General features: G+C 54.1%; 5 protein-coding genes across 5 annotated transcripts; 3 read left to right on the top strand and 2 right to left on the bottom strand.

Moving 5' to 3' along the window:
• Positions 1-136: 136 nt before the first annotated feature.
• Positions 137-1,923, top strand: C8A04DRAFT_16168 (uncharacterized protein; the record flags this gene model as incomplete). The annotated part of the gene is made up of 4 exons (XM_062778753.1): positions 137-311; positions 354-517; positions 569-833; positions 890-1,923. 4 exons carry the CDS (start codon positions 137-139, stop codon positions 1,921-1,923), a joined length of 1,638 nt encoding a protein of 545 aa, XP_062632468.1.
• A 102-nt stretch (positions 1,924-2,025) lies between these two features.
• C8A04DRAFT_33444 (uncharacterized protein) lies at positions 2,026-3,335 on the bottom strand (the record flags this gene model as incomplete). Its single annotated transcript, XM_062782464.1, has 3 exons — positions 2,026-2,184; positions 2,253-2,483; positions 2,556-3,335. 3 exons carry the CDS (start codon positions 3,333-3,335, stop codon positions 2,026-2,028), a joined length of 1,170 nt encoding a protein of 389 aa, XP_062632467.1.
• A 2,835-nt stretch (positions 3,336-6,170) lies between these two features.
• Positions 6,171-7,313, top strand: C8A04DRAFT_33443 (uncharacterized protein; the record flags this gene model as incomplete). The annotated part of the gene is made up of 1 exon (XM_062782463.1): positions 6,171-7,313. One exon carries the CDS (start codon positions 6,171-6,173, stop codon positions 7,311-7,313), a length of 1,143 nt encoding a protein of 380 aa, XP_062632466.1.
• Positions 7,314-10,308: 2,995 nt separating this feature from the next.
• C8A04DRAFT_16166 (uncharacterized protein) lies at positions 10,309-10,815 on the bottom strand (the record flags this gene model as incomplete). The annotated part of the gene is made up of 1 exon (XM_062778751.1): positions 10,309-10,815. One exon carries the CDS (start codon positions 10,813-10,815, stop codon positions 10,309-10,311), a length of 507 nt encoding a protein of 168 aa, XP_062632465.1.
• A 1,561-nt stretch (positions 10,816-12,376) lies between these two features.
• Positions 12,377-13,408, top strand: C8A04DRAFT_16167 (P-loop containing nucleoside triphosphate hydrolase protein; the record flags this gene model as incomplete). The annotated part of the gene is made up of 1 exon (XM_062778752.1): positions 12,377-13,408. A coding segment is annotated over one exon (1,032 nt), but the record flags the coding sequence as incomplete, so codon positions are not given.
• Positions 13,409-13,513: the final 105 nt, after the last annotated feature.

The following is a 13,513-nucleotide window of genomic DNA, read 5'->3' as shown; positions in this document are numbered from 1 at the left end:
GCAGAGGGAACGGGGGGTTAGGTGGATGGGGGATTGGAGGGGGGTTAGGGAGGAGTTGGGACGGAGGGAGCAACAACAACTACAACAGCAGCAGGAAGGGATGGAGAGCGTGGGCGGTGATGGTGATGAGACGGAGATGGTGGGAGTTCAGAGAGCGCATGTGTTGACGCCGGAGGAAGCGCAGCGGTTTGTACCACAGGGTGAGGGGGATCTGGCCACGGTGGTTGGGCCGTGGGCGATGCAGGAGGAGGTTAGACTGACGCAGCGTATGGGGGTTGCGATGAGTGCGTTGTCTGGTCGACCGATGGGACGTGGTGGACACGATGGGGGAGGTACAAACAGAAGGGAAGAAGAGAAAGAAGAAGAGGAAGAGGTATCGGGCGGCTGGATGTTTGACGTTGGCGGTATCCCGCTAGCCATGTCCTGGGCACCGCTCATCCGCGAAGACATCCAAGTCCTGGCTATCGCTACGATCCCTTTCTCTGACCAAAAGCCCATTCGCCGACGGGATAATGAGGTGCCAGATATCGCAGCAGCAGCAGCAGCAGCAGCAGCAGCAACGCCAGAGTCTAAATCGACGGGATCCATCCAGCTGTGGCAGTTCACACCCAGTGATAAGAAGCCCGCAGGCCATCTGGCGTGTCCTTCAGCAGATCCCCCACGGTTTCTCGGCGCTCAATGTTTCGACTGGGGACGGGCAAAGAGACTCGCGTTTTGCCCCGTACCGCTGGACGGATCGGGGGTGTATGGGGTGCTGGCGATGTTAACGGATGACGGGCTTGCGCGTGTTATCGAGGCTAGGGTTGTTAAAGACGCGGATGCGCCTGTTTACGGTATGTTCTCATATTATCCCTTTCCCAAGTATCAAATAGCCGGCTAACACCCTCAGAATGGCTCGAAACCCCCCTCGCAACGCTCGGCCTAACAGACGACTACAACACCAGCGTAACCTGCCTAACCTGGGTCAACACCAACCGGCTCGCTCTCGGCCACTCCGACGGCTCCGTCACCCTCTGGTCCCTCTACCCGCGCCAACTCCTCCAACGCGTCGGCGCCCACACCACCTACATAATCGACATCTGCTCGGCCTACCCCTCCAACCCTTTCCTCGTCGCCTCCATTCCCGTCGGCGGCTGTGCCACCCTCACCGACCTCTCCCAGCCCACCTCCGAAATGACCTACTTCCCGGTCCCCGCCATCTCCTTCCAACCCAACCTCCTCTGCTGGAACGAACCCATGCAAGGGTTTTTGGCTTTGTACCCTTCATCCACCCCGAACACGACCATCGCGTTTCTGCACCATAGGTTTTTCTGCCAAGCGCGCAGCATCACGACAGGGCCGAACACGCTGATGTGTGTGTCGGCGGGGACGACACATCCGTTTGTGCTGGTGGGGTGTGCGGATGGGTCCGTGTTTGCGTGTAATGCGCTGCAGAAGCTTTTTAAGCAGAAGGGTGAACCGCTGCGTAAACTCAAGGTCTTTGAGCACGAGTACCGGCCGCTGGTGTCGGCTGATGTTTCTGACGAGCCAGCGGTTTTGTCTGATCCGGCGATGGAATCTGGAGAAGCAGCTTCACCATCCGGCTTACGAGGCGCGGTGAGGATATTGCAGGGGTTTCTCCCGGAGGAGAATGATGATCCACGGACGGAAAAGCGTAAGGAGATGGACCGGAAGAAAAGGGCTGCTAAAAAGAAGAAGGCTCCCAAGCGGAAGAAGACGGGAGCAGCAGCAGCTGCGGCGGATGAAGATGGCGAAGATCGTGAGGCGGAACTGGATGAGAAGCTGGCATCGCGGGTGGTGATCCATGAGCCCCTGACGCGGGTGACCACGGCGGTGTGGAATCCGAATCTGCAGTTTAGCTGCTGGGCTGCGTGTGCCATGGCGTCGGGGCTGGTTAAGGTGATGGATTTGGGGGTGGAGTGAGCTACGCTACTCTGTGGGGGCTATTTGGTAGCTTAAAGGGTTGTAATACATCTATTCTTCTATTCATCTTTCGCCGTCTATCCGTGTCTATGCGATGGAAAACTAACACTGCGATCCAAGAGCATGGTGGTGAAAGTTGAACGCCTGAGCCATAGCACCAAAATGGCATGCCGCAGCGAGTAGGACACAAACGTGGAATATCTGGTGGGAGCTACCCCAGATGTCAAAGGCGCCGGGGAATTTGCGCTCCGGGAAACGGGCCTGTTGTCAAGTTAGCAGCCATCCAGACCAAACCGACGGAAAAACCTCGGCAGGTTAGGGGGACGCACCGCATATAAAAACGCGCCAAAGGTGTACAGGCAGCCTTCCAGGAGGATCCAGCTCAGGCCCATCCGGTTGTCTAGCTCGCTGAACCCATAGAACTCCAGCGCATGCAGGATCGGCACCACGCCCGACATGCCGAGGCCAACAAACATCAGCGCGCGGTACGGCCGCCAGGCGGGGGTGCGGAAGTGCTCGAACCAAGAGACTACCAAGCAACCCGATCCAAGCAGTACAATCTATCGTCGTCGTCAGTCAGTTGAGCGCCCCTGACAACAGCCCCCAGAAAGAAAAGAAAAGAAAAAACTTACAGCCCCAATATACCCCGTCAACAACGCGGCACGACAATAAAACCCATACCACAACGACGGCACATAACTCCCCACAATCAAGAACACAATCCCCGTATAATCCAACTTATTCCCCACCCTTGCCACCGCCTCACTATGATTACACAACATATGATACGTCGCGCTCATCCCAAGACAACAAAAAGCACCGCCAAAAAAACACCCCAGCACCACCACATCCGCCCCGCTCGCCGTCGACACATACCCCTTCCCCACCTCTACCAACCCCCAAACCGCTTCTTCCACCTTCACCCCCAGGTCCCCAAGCCCAAGCCCACTCCCCAACCTAAACCCAAACCCGTCCCCAAAACCCCTCTCACCCACGACAACCCCCACCAGCAGAAGCGACCCCACCAAAAGCGACACAAACACTGCCCCGAGGAGATGTGTCCAGATATTCACCGACTCGTTGTGCAGGTATCCCAGGCTGCGGAGTGAGCCTCGCCAGGACTGGGAAGTTGGCCGGTAGCCCTGGAGGATGGAGGGGTTGTCCCGTCGCCAGGGGGGGAGGTCGTCCCAGTGGAGGAGGGGGTTGAGAAGTGCGGCTGCGGTGTCTTTTGTTGTTGTGGCTGCTGCTGTGGCGGCCGTGGTGAGGGTTTCTTTGGTGGTTTGGGGGATGGCGGTGGTGTCATTGGTCTCGGGGCTGGTTTGGGTTTGGGTCTGGGGTTGGCGCTGTCGGAGTCGGGAGGATTGCCGGGTGGGTGTTGGCGCTGGGCCGGCGTTGATGGTTTTTGAGGGCATGGCTGTGAGATGAGGTTGGTGTGCAGGCTATTTGGGTCTAATTCTGGCCTTTTCTTGTCTTTCCCGGCCGATATAATTGATGAGATGAGATGAGATGAGATGAGATGAGTAAACAGCGGGTATCCAAGCAATCTCAATCGCAATGCGCAGAATATTCAAGAGGGCACAGATGATGCAACTATCTTTTTACATCACAACAAAATTTCAAATGATGAATTTCCACTTTTAATGTTCAGTTACGTTGGCCGCGCAATGGCTCGATTTTGTTGGGATCTGCTCATCACAAGCAGGAAGGAGGATTCCACTTCCTTCATTCCTTCGCTCAACCGAGGCACGTTTGGCCAGCTGTCATCAGCTGGCGATCGGCCATGCTCTTGGTTCTTTCAGCGTTGCACTTTCCTTCCAGAACTTCAACTTTGAACGTCAACTTTCTTATTAGCTCAACGTGAAATCCCGATTCAGTCCAGCTAATATACCACATTCGGATAATTTCTGCCGCTTTGCATCGTGGAATTCTCCTACTTCGTCCTTGTCCTTATTTGCATGCAGCGACGAGATCTCTCCGGTAAACGGCTCAAGCCCACTAAACCAAAACCTAAAATAGACGTTCCAGGACGAGATCCAGCCACGAAATACGGAGGTTTGTTAGATGGATCCAGTCAAAACCGTTATCGCCCCACCACACTTGCGTTAGATTCATTTTTTGCGCCAACCGAATTGCATTGAGCAACCGATTCTTCAATCGAATGTATCTCGACTCGACCAGTTAACCCTAACCCTACACCTCCTATAGTACTTCTTCAATCTTCGATTCAATTTCAATCTTCAATTCAATCTTCAATTCAATCTTCAATTTAATCTTTAATATATGGAAGGCTCGCTCCAAAACCTAGCCCCGTTATAAAAAGTAGGCTGGCTCATCGGCCTTTCTTATAGAGGGCTGGGGTTAGGGTTAGGGCTAGTTCTACCATCGAAGATTAAATTAAAGATTGAATACTTAGAAGATTGAATGGAAGATTGAATGGAAGATTGAATGGAAGATGGAGTCGAAGATTCAATCTTCACTTTCTCGGCTGACTGACTTAATTTCTGGTGGTTGTGCAGAGTAGAGATACAATCGGTTTGGAAAATATTCGTATAATGCGAGTTGTGGTGGGGTGATAACGGTTTTGACTGGATTCATCTAACAAACCTCCGTAACGAAACCCTGACGCGGAACGTCTTCCTAAGACCCAACCGGCTGCAACGCAAATTGTCCCACAGACACGGCGTGCTCAAACACCAGTGAAGACACACCAGTGAAGCTACACCAGTGAAGCTACACAGAAAACTCAGCAGAAAAAACGCGATTTCAATGTCGCGCCTCGCCTGGACAGACTGCCGTCGATCCATACCTGGATCTGGCCGGATCAATCCAGATGCAACAAACGGGCACGACGGGGTCCAGCCGTCCCGGCGGGTCTCTTTCCTCATTCCCGGAACGAGATGAGGCACGACTTCCAAAAACCCGGGTCGTCTAGCTACTCATCCAACTTTATTTCTATTCTTGGACGATCTTCGTTGCATGCACCATTGTCCCCGCAACACCAACGCCAAGGACTCATTGACGGCAGCTCCTTACGGCACCTTGTCATAACATCGCTCTTCAGTATGTTAGTTAGCCGCTCAGCAAGTGTTGAGCAGGGAGAGCCAGCGAGACGACATTGCTGGACAGGCCGCAGGGCCAAGGCCCCGGGTAAAGTGACCGCGGGCATGTCACAGTAGCCACCAACGATGAAGGCCAGTGTCTCGTCGAACCGAAACGGACTTCTCCTTCTGTTCGTCCCGCTGCTCCGGCGAGCTGCTGGAGCAACCATAAACCCCTTTGTCCGGTCAACTCGACCAGATGCAGCCATGGGGGTGGTACGCCCTCGAGCGTCGAATGCTGGTCTATTCTCGGTGTCTTGGCCATGCGACGGCTATCATACTGGCTAGCGACTACCACTGCAGCAATATCGCTGCGGATGTGGACGTGCCCATGAACCGGGTGCCACGAACGACGGCGGAGACCCCATGGGGAGGATAACCAGGAATAGGGACGTGTCAAACCACGACAAAACCCAAAAATAGCCCATCACGGCGTTTCCCGCAGGCCTCACCCAAACAGACCTGTCGATTTATCACGGCCCTGCGCTGCCGATGGCCCAAACTGGCCGGTTGGGCTCTGGTCGCAGAGAATGTCAAGGCAATTAACATCTTTTCTAGGGGTGCTACCTTACCTTTTGACTCGCCTGCTTTAGTCGCTTTCCAGCTTTGCCGTCCAAAAGCCCAGGCGCGGCGCCCAAATCTGGCCAAAGGGGACGGCCTGGGATGGCCGAGTTCCCGGGTAAATACGCCGAACCGTCCCTCAACTTTGGTAAGCGCGGTTCTCGCCTTCACGACTTCATCTATTTCATATTGCCCTTATATTATCGCCGCCAAACGAACAACGATCGTGATGCGGCCGGCCCATGTCACCACTCCCGCCACTCTACGCTCGCTCGCGCTGCGTGTGGCCCCTCGAGCGGGACCACCGCGACATGTCGCCGATGGCTGCTATAATCATTCGGCCCGTGGGCCACGACGACAGAGGCCAGATTAACGATATTGCATCTGCACAGCGCTGCGCGACGTATATCAACACGCGACGCCCTTCGCCAGGTTGAGGGACCGGTCTTTGCGTTGGTTTTACGGCCACAGACTCTGCCCCTTTGAAGCCTGCACCTGACCCTGTTGGCCGCCTACCCACGGCAACTCCTTACCTTAGTCAATACCCCTTATTCACCGAGAAAGGGCAAACTCCCCATCACCGCAGCCATGGTTGGGTCAACTCTCGCGTTGTCCCTGGTCGGCTTCGCCGCCGTCCAGGCCCTGCCGGTCGCAAAGACAGTCGAAGAGCGGCAAATCTGGATCGGACCCGGGTCGGGCGTCTTCATCCCCGGCGACCCCAACAACTACCCTCCGTGTTTCACAGATGTCCCCCTCAACGAACAGCCGCCTTGCCTGCTTCCCCCTATTGTCGGTCCCATCGAACCGAGCACCAAGGCGAAGCGCCAGGCTACCATCGGCGGTGGCTCCACGACCATCACCCCCGGTGACGGAGACGAGCTCCCTACCTGCTTGGCCGGCATCCCCGTCAACGAGCAACCCCCTTGCCTACTGGCTCCCATCACTGGCCCCATCGAGCCCAGCACCAAGGCCAAGCGACAGATCACCATCGGCGATGGCTCCGGCACCATCACCCCGGGAGACCCAGAACTCCCCGAGTGCTTGACCGACGTTCCCCTCAACGAGCAACCCCCATGCTTCCTCACCCCCATCGGCGGCGGTGTCAACCCCAGCACCAAGAAGCGCTCCGTCGTGCTCCCCCCCGACTTCACCACCAACCCGAAGAAGGCCATCGCCGAGCTCAAGGCCGAACTCACCCGCCTGCAGAACAAGAAAAACAAAACCAAGCAAGACCGCCAGGACATTGCCGCCATCAAAGCCGCCCTCAAGTACCTCGCCACCCTCCCGGGTTCGGGCTCCACCTTCACCCCGGGCAAGCGCGGCTTCGTCCTCCCGCCGGACTTCGCCTCCAACCCCAAGCAAGTCATCATCGAGCTCGAAGCCGAACTCATCCGCCTGCAAAACAAACAACACAAAACCACCGAGGACCTCCAAGACATCGCCGCCATCAAGGCTGCGCTAACCTACATCGCCGGCGTCACGGGCATCTCGGCCCCGCCCGGCACCGGCAGCAGCTTCACCCCCGGAAAGCGGGACGGCGGCGTCGATACTGTCGCCTGCCCGAACCTGGATGGTGCTGAGATCGCGTTTGAGACGCTGATTCATAGCGATGCGAAAACACCCGAGGAACGGTACGCTATTGAGCAGTTGGCGGCTTTCTTGAAGTCGTGTGGGATTACGATTGTTGCGTCGCCTGATGGGACGTATACTATTATTAAGCCGTCTGACTAGAGGGTGGAAGAGACGCGGAAAGGGAGAATGAGAGGGAGGTTAGGGTGGGTGAGGAAGGGAAGAAAGGGAAGGAAGGGGGAGATGAGGTGTGTATCTGATGTCTGGCTAGCTGAGTGGTTGTGAGGATGTCTCGTGGTATTTTGGAGGAGGTTGTTGATTCTGATGTCTGGTGAGCAGGGAGTTAAGAGTTAAAAGAGACGGATGGGACCTCCTCTCGTTAATTACGTTCTCTCTTCCCCCTTTCTCCTCCTTCCCCTTCCCGCTTCCCCTTCCTTTTCTTCTTACATTCTCCTCTTCCTTCTTTACTTCTTTCCTGTCCCTTATTCCGTTTATTTCGAGTTTTGTATTTATTGTATCCCCTATATCTCCTTTCGTGGGTTCCCCGCCCGCGTCTAGGAGTTGTTATGTTATCAAAAGGCTTGATTGACTTGATACCTCTACTCTCTGCTGTTCTCATCCTACGGCTGTGTATGTGCTATGTCTGACTGTTGTCGGTTCCGTCACCTGCTTGTGTGTGTTATATGTGTTATTTAAGGGTAGGTGTTAATTGAGTTGTTTGACGGTGAGTTAAGCCTGTGAAAGCATGCCAGCTGTCATCCGAGGGTGCACTGGGAGTGTAGGGAGGTTTTTTTGGCTTCTTGGCCTACCCTGTCGTGGTCATTTATTGTCTTCACGATAATGGCGAGTGGAAGAACCCTTTCTCTGGACCCTTTTGGCGTTGACCATTTGGAATCGTGTGCACAGTGAAAAGTAGGCGAGAACTACGACAGCAGGGTTGTGGTGTTGCATTACGGGTTTATATTTCGCTGGTCCATGACGGTAATGGTGTTTTGTCCGCCGCTAGGTATCTATTGTAGGGGGGTATATTTGGAAGATTGAGACGATCGTATATTTTTGTCAATGGCCTTTGGGTTGTTATGAGACGTACTTTGTACTCTTCTTGATTTAGTTTTGTTGGATAGGTATCTGATATTTCGTTATAGATGGATGTACTACGTGGTCTATTCCGTCCTAGAGAAAGCACAATGCTGCTTCTGAAGTAGCGAATATCTAACTAGTTGGTCATAACCAGAGAGAAGGTGACATTGACCCTGTCGTCGCCCACTTCTCCCGCCAATATCCGGGTATTAGTCGCGGGTCCCATAATGGGCTGTTCGAAGATATTGTCGTTCAGATCTCACGTCGCCTGCCCACTTCACACAAGAAGTAAACACCAGAGGGGCGTATTGACGGTTACAACATGACAAAGCACGCCGTCTATCCCGCAGTACCCTTCCCAGCCAATCTCCCCCTCTGGATAGTCCGTAAAACGAATCCCGACACGGCCCAGGTCGAGTAATGACAGTCGAGACGGTCATCAACTGTCCTGAAGGACCTTCCTCGCTGTGGCCAAAAAAAAGCGACACACTAAAACAGATAGCTCAAGTCCAATCCATTAACATTCGATCAAATCTTGGTAAATTTTGACTGATATACTCTTGTTTGTCTTTTTTCACTTTTTGGATTTATTCCCTTTTCTCTTCTTTCCCTTTTTTGGTTTATTCTTTTTGGTCTTTTTTCACTTTTCTAGCAAAGTTATCCAGGGACTTGGTGTGCCGCTTTTTTTGGCCATAGCGAGCCTTCTTCTCCAGATATGATGACTCGCCGTAGCCAGGTGCAGAGTATACAACACCGCTACCTCGACCCAGCCACATACCAAAGCCAAACTAAAGTACCGATATCCACACTCCAAGTTCACATATCCACACGACAAATAACCACACGACCACACGACAGATATCCACACGACGGACACTTGTATCTGTACCTACAAGTTCATATGTCCGCACGATGGATACCTGTAATTATCTATACCTGCGTGTTCACAAATCCACACGATATATAACCACACGATATATAACTATACGACGAATATCCACACGACAGATAAGCGTGACGGACAGATAGCTCATTTCACACGACTACCTCTCATTCAATCCTCTGGAGTCTGGCCCCCTCAGTTGTATCTCCTTGCGACTCAGCAACTGTCTTGCGAAAGGCCAACGACATACCATCAGACCACCAACAGCTATCAAAACCGGGAAACATCGGTTAGCACATGCTTCACTAACGAATGGCAGACTTCACTTTCTCACATCAGACGTCCCAAGACTGAGACCGAAAGCCTAAAGCCCGACCTAGATCCCAATATCACGCCACCCAGACGTATCATCAAACCACCAAATCTTGGAAAAGTGCTCTCGAGGCTATAATTCTCACATCAGACGTCGTGTCGCACGACTACAACGAGCTCAAACACCAACTCACCCAACCCAGGCACTCCAGCCCAGCCAGACCAGGCCAGCCTAGTCAGACCCAGATCGATCGATGTCCCCAATATCATGCCACCGAGGGCTTTATCATACAAACATTCAGGTCTTGACTCGGTTTCTAAGAAACAAACACGCCACGGAGAGCATTATCATCAGACAGTCAGGTCTTGACTCAGCTATCTGAGAAACAGAAACAAACACGCCAGGCCAGATCGATGGACCCCCAATATCACGCCACCCAAAGCACTATCATACAAACCGTCAGTAAGGTCGTGACTCAAGCTTCTGAGAAACAGAAACAAACACGCTCAACTCTGACTCGGTCGTGATGCGGGGGGCGGCAAAACCCAACCCTGTATCAGCTCTAGATCAAGCTTGCTTGCTTGCTTACAGTAAGGACCGAAAATAGTGTCCAGAATTTTTTAGTTCAAACTTTCTCCGCACGGGCCAGTTCCACCCTTGGGCTGTCGCTGACACTGTGCGCTAGTACCAGCTCCGCACAGCTACAAGTAAGCTCCAAAACTGGAGAACCCACTCGCCGCTTTTGGCTTGCGCGGCTCAGCACTGGAAGCGAGTTTGAGGTTGGCAGACGCCAGCCAATCAACGCTGCAAAGGGTAACACGGGATAACTGCAAGTTATGCACTTATACCATGGTGACTCCAGATTCCTTATAAATAAATAACTAGCTACTCCACTTAGCAACAGCGGCTAAAGACAACAGCGTATATGGGTGCTCTTCCCCAAGCACTCGCCGCCGAGCCTGGGCACAGTCCTCCATCAGTGCTAAAGCATCTGCGTGGCGACCTTGATTTTGCCAAGTGAAAGCTAGGTTATTCATGCTCGACAGCGTGTTGGGGTGATCGGCCCCGAGCTTGGTCTTGCTCGTCTCCATCACCTGCACCTCCAGCTTCTCGGCCTCTGACCACCGGCCCTGGTCCTTCTGGACCAAGGCAAATAACGATATACTTGCCAGAGTCGCCACATCTTCTCTTCCAAATCTTCTCTGACGAACCTTCCTTGCCTTGCCCACCATCTGCTGCGCAATATCGTATCTCCCTTGCGACCATGCATACCATCCCCCGCTATACAAAAGGGTCGCCCATATTCCAGCCGTACTGTCATGGGTTGGCCTGAGGAACGGCCAAAGGACCCACAAGTCAGAATGCAGGACGGACTGACAGCCAATCATTAAGTAGCCAATTAAAACGGGATCATGATCAGGACCAGACTGGGCATCGTGATCCAGGTGAGCCGACACCAGGGATCACTAGGGAAGAATGGTGATCCAGGTGATATATAGTCACTCGTTCTGGAGGACTCTGGGAGTTCTCCAGTAAGCAATACAACTTGTTCATTGCAACTTGCACGACGCTGTGAACATTGAGACCAGATCATTATCTTGTTGTGAACCTTTTGGCTTCACCGGATCACAACCCTTACGTCATACCTTCAGTGAACCCTTTCAGAGTGTGGTTGAGAGACGATCCGTCACACCGCTGCTGTTTGATGTATGTCTTGATCTCTGCAAAAAGCTCCTCGATCGGGTTCATGTCTGGCGAGTAGGGCGCCAGTTTAATGAGCCTTACTCCAGCGTCGATGCACATTTGCTCAAGTCTCTCTGAGCGATGGATGGAGGCATTATCCATAACAAAGGACCGAATTCGGCTCCGGCCATTTACCACAGTGGTGCAGCAGCTGGTCAATAAAATCCTCAAATATAACAGCATCGGTGGATCCAGGGTAGATACGCGCCAGTCTAACGCCACGCTGTGTATACGCAGCAAGAATCTGAAACCGTTGTTCCCGGTTGAACTCGTCAACCTGCACAGGCGTTGCTCCACTCGGCGCCCATCCCTGGCGTCGGTGTCCGCCCCGTTTATCACAGCCAGACTCGTCGATAAAGACCAGCTGATACGATCGGCAATCAGAAAGTTTATAGAGGTACAGCTCCCGTAGTTCCGGGTTCCGTTGTTTCGCTATACGGCCATTGGTCTTCCTGGTCCATCTTTCCGTCTTCAGGGTTCGAGAAATGGTGGCCGGGGACACCTCGAGGCCGAAACTATCGTACAGGAAATCGATCATCTCGTATCGAAACATATCGGGTCGATTTGCTAGCTGTTCAAGGAATGCATCGCGCATGAGGGGCGTTATCTTCGACTCGCGGCCTACGCGGTTCGGGGGGCTTGTCGTTGTTCCGAACCGCTGAAGTCTCAATCGGATTCTGCGAACTGCGCGCTTACTGTACTCGACGGTTTCGGCTATCACGTCATTGGGCAAGTCACGGAGTATCATAGCATGGACCTGTTCACGTTGTGAGGGAGCGAGTTGCGGAGCCATTGGTATGCTGCGATGCTGCGATATTCTGGCTTGTCGGCATGAATCTTCGCGAAGCAGGTCAGGGAGGGGTCATGTTGGTGTCTGAGTCATCAGCTACGCCACACTCGCTGTGGCTAGCACGCAACTGAGGCTGAAAGAGAGAGCTGACCCAGCCTCACGGTGGGCAGATGGTGACGGGCTGGTTGGGCAGGAATGATCAGCCGCATAACCTTCACCTGCATGGTAAAAACATCACCAGCAGCCCGTCGTTCGACAGGATGGTCGACAACAGACTCGATCGCAGAGATGTCACAAACGCCCTCCGCGTCTTTCGGGCCCCAGCGCCAGGGTATCCAGGTGGGGCAGAATTATGGGTCAATCAACACGGAATTCCATCTACCGCCGGGTAAGATTTGGCGCGCCCGAGCCGAGGGATGCTGTACCCACTGACATTCCCAGAACGACCAGAGACGCCGCCGCAACCGTTTGCGACCATCCCCTTCTCCCGCGATGTCGATTTTGTCGACCGCGGAGACATTCTCGACCAGATCGACAAGCGATGCTCTGAGCCGGCCGGTCGGGTGGCCCTCGTGGGCCTCGGCGGCGTGGGCAAGTCGCAACTGGCCATCGAATACGCCCACCGAATCGCCGCGGGGCAGCCTGATACATGGGTGTTCTGGGTCCACGCTGGCACACAGGCGCGCGTCGAAGAGGGCTTTAGGATGATCGCCGACGCCATCAAGCTTGCCGGCCGTAACCAACCCAAAGCCGATATCCCACAGCTTGTGTACAGCTGGCTGTCCAATGAACGGAACGGCAAATGGATTGTGGTCCTTGACAGCGCCGACGACCGCGACGTGTTCTATAACGTAGATCATGCCCACGGCGCGACTAACAGCGATGCGCGCGATAGGCGGCCGTTTGCGACATACCTACCACAAAGCCGAAACGGATCGATTATCATAACCACTCGCAACAAGGACTTGGCTTTCAGGCTGACTGGCCGCCGTCAGAACATGATCGATATCGGACCGATGGCGCAGGCGGATGCACTTACACTCCTGGAGAAAAAGCTGGGATCGCCGGCAAATCCAGATGTGGCGGCCGATCTCGTGGAGGCGCTCGACCTTGTCCCGCTAGCCATCAGCCAGGCGGCCGCGTACATCCAGGCACGGGCGCCGCGGAGCTCGGCTGAGAAATACCTGGCTGAGTTTCGGGAAAACGAGCGTAGGAGGGCCCGGCTGCTGGGGTACGACGGCGGCGACCTGCGACGGGATGGAGGCGCGTCCAACGCGATCCTCACGACATGGCAGATATCCTTTGACCATATCCGGTCGAAGCGGCGCACTGCTGCGGACCTCTTGTCGCTTATGAGCTTCTTCGACCGACAAGGTATCCCTGGATGGGTTTTACAACCTCCTAGAACCACTACGGACACGGCACGGGCACGGGATATAGACGCGGCGGGAGACGGGGAGTCGGATGATAGCGGCGATACCACGGACGATGATATAGACGATGTTGCGGATGATGTTGCAGACGACACTCTAGACGGCGGATTTGAAGACGAT

The sequence above is a fragment of the Dichotomopilus funicola genome (assembly GCF_033296635.1).
Source record: "Dichotomopilus funicola strain CBS 141.50 unplaced genomic scaffold C8A04scaffold_148, whole genome shotgun sequence".
In the NCBI taxonomy this organism is placed as follows: domain Eukaryota; kingdom Fungi; phylum Ascomycota; class Sordariomycetes; order Sordariales; family Chaetomiaceae; genus Dichotomopilus; species Dichotomopilus funicola.
This window is presented reverse-complemented; position numbering and strand designations above follow the sequence as displayed.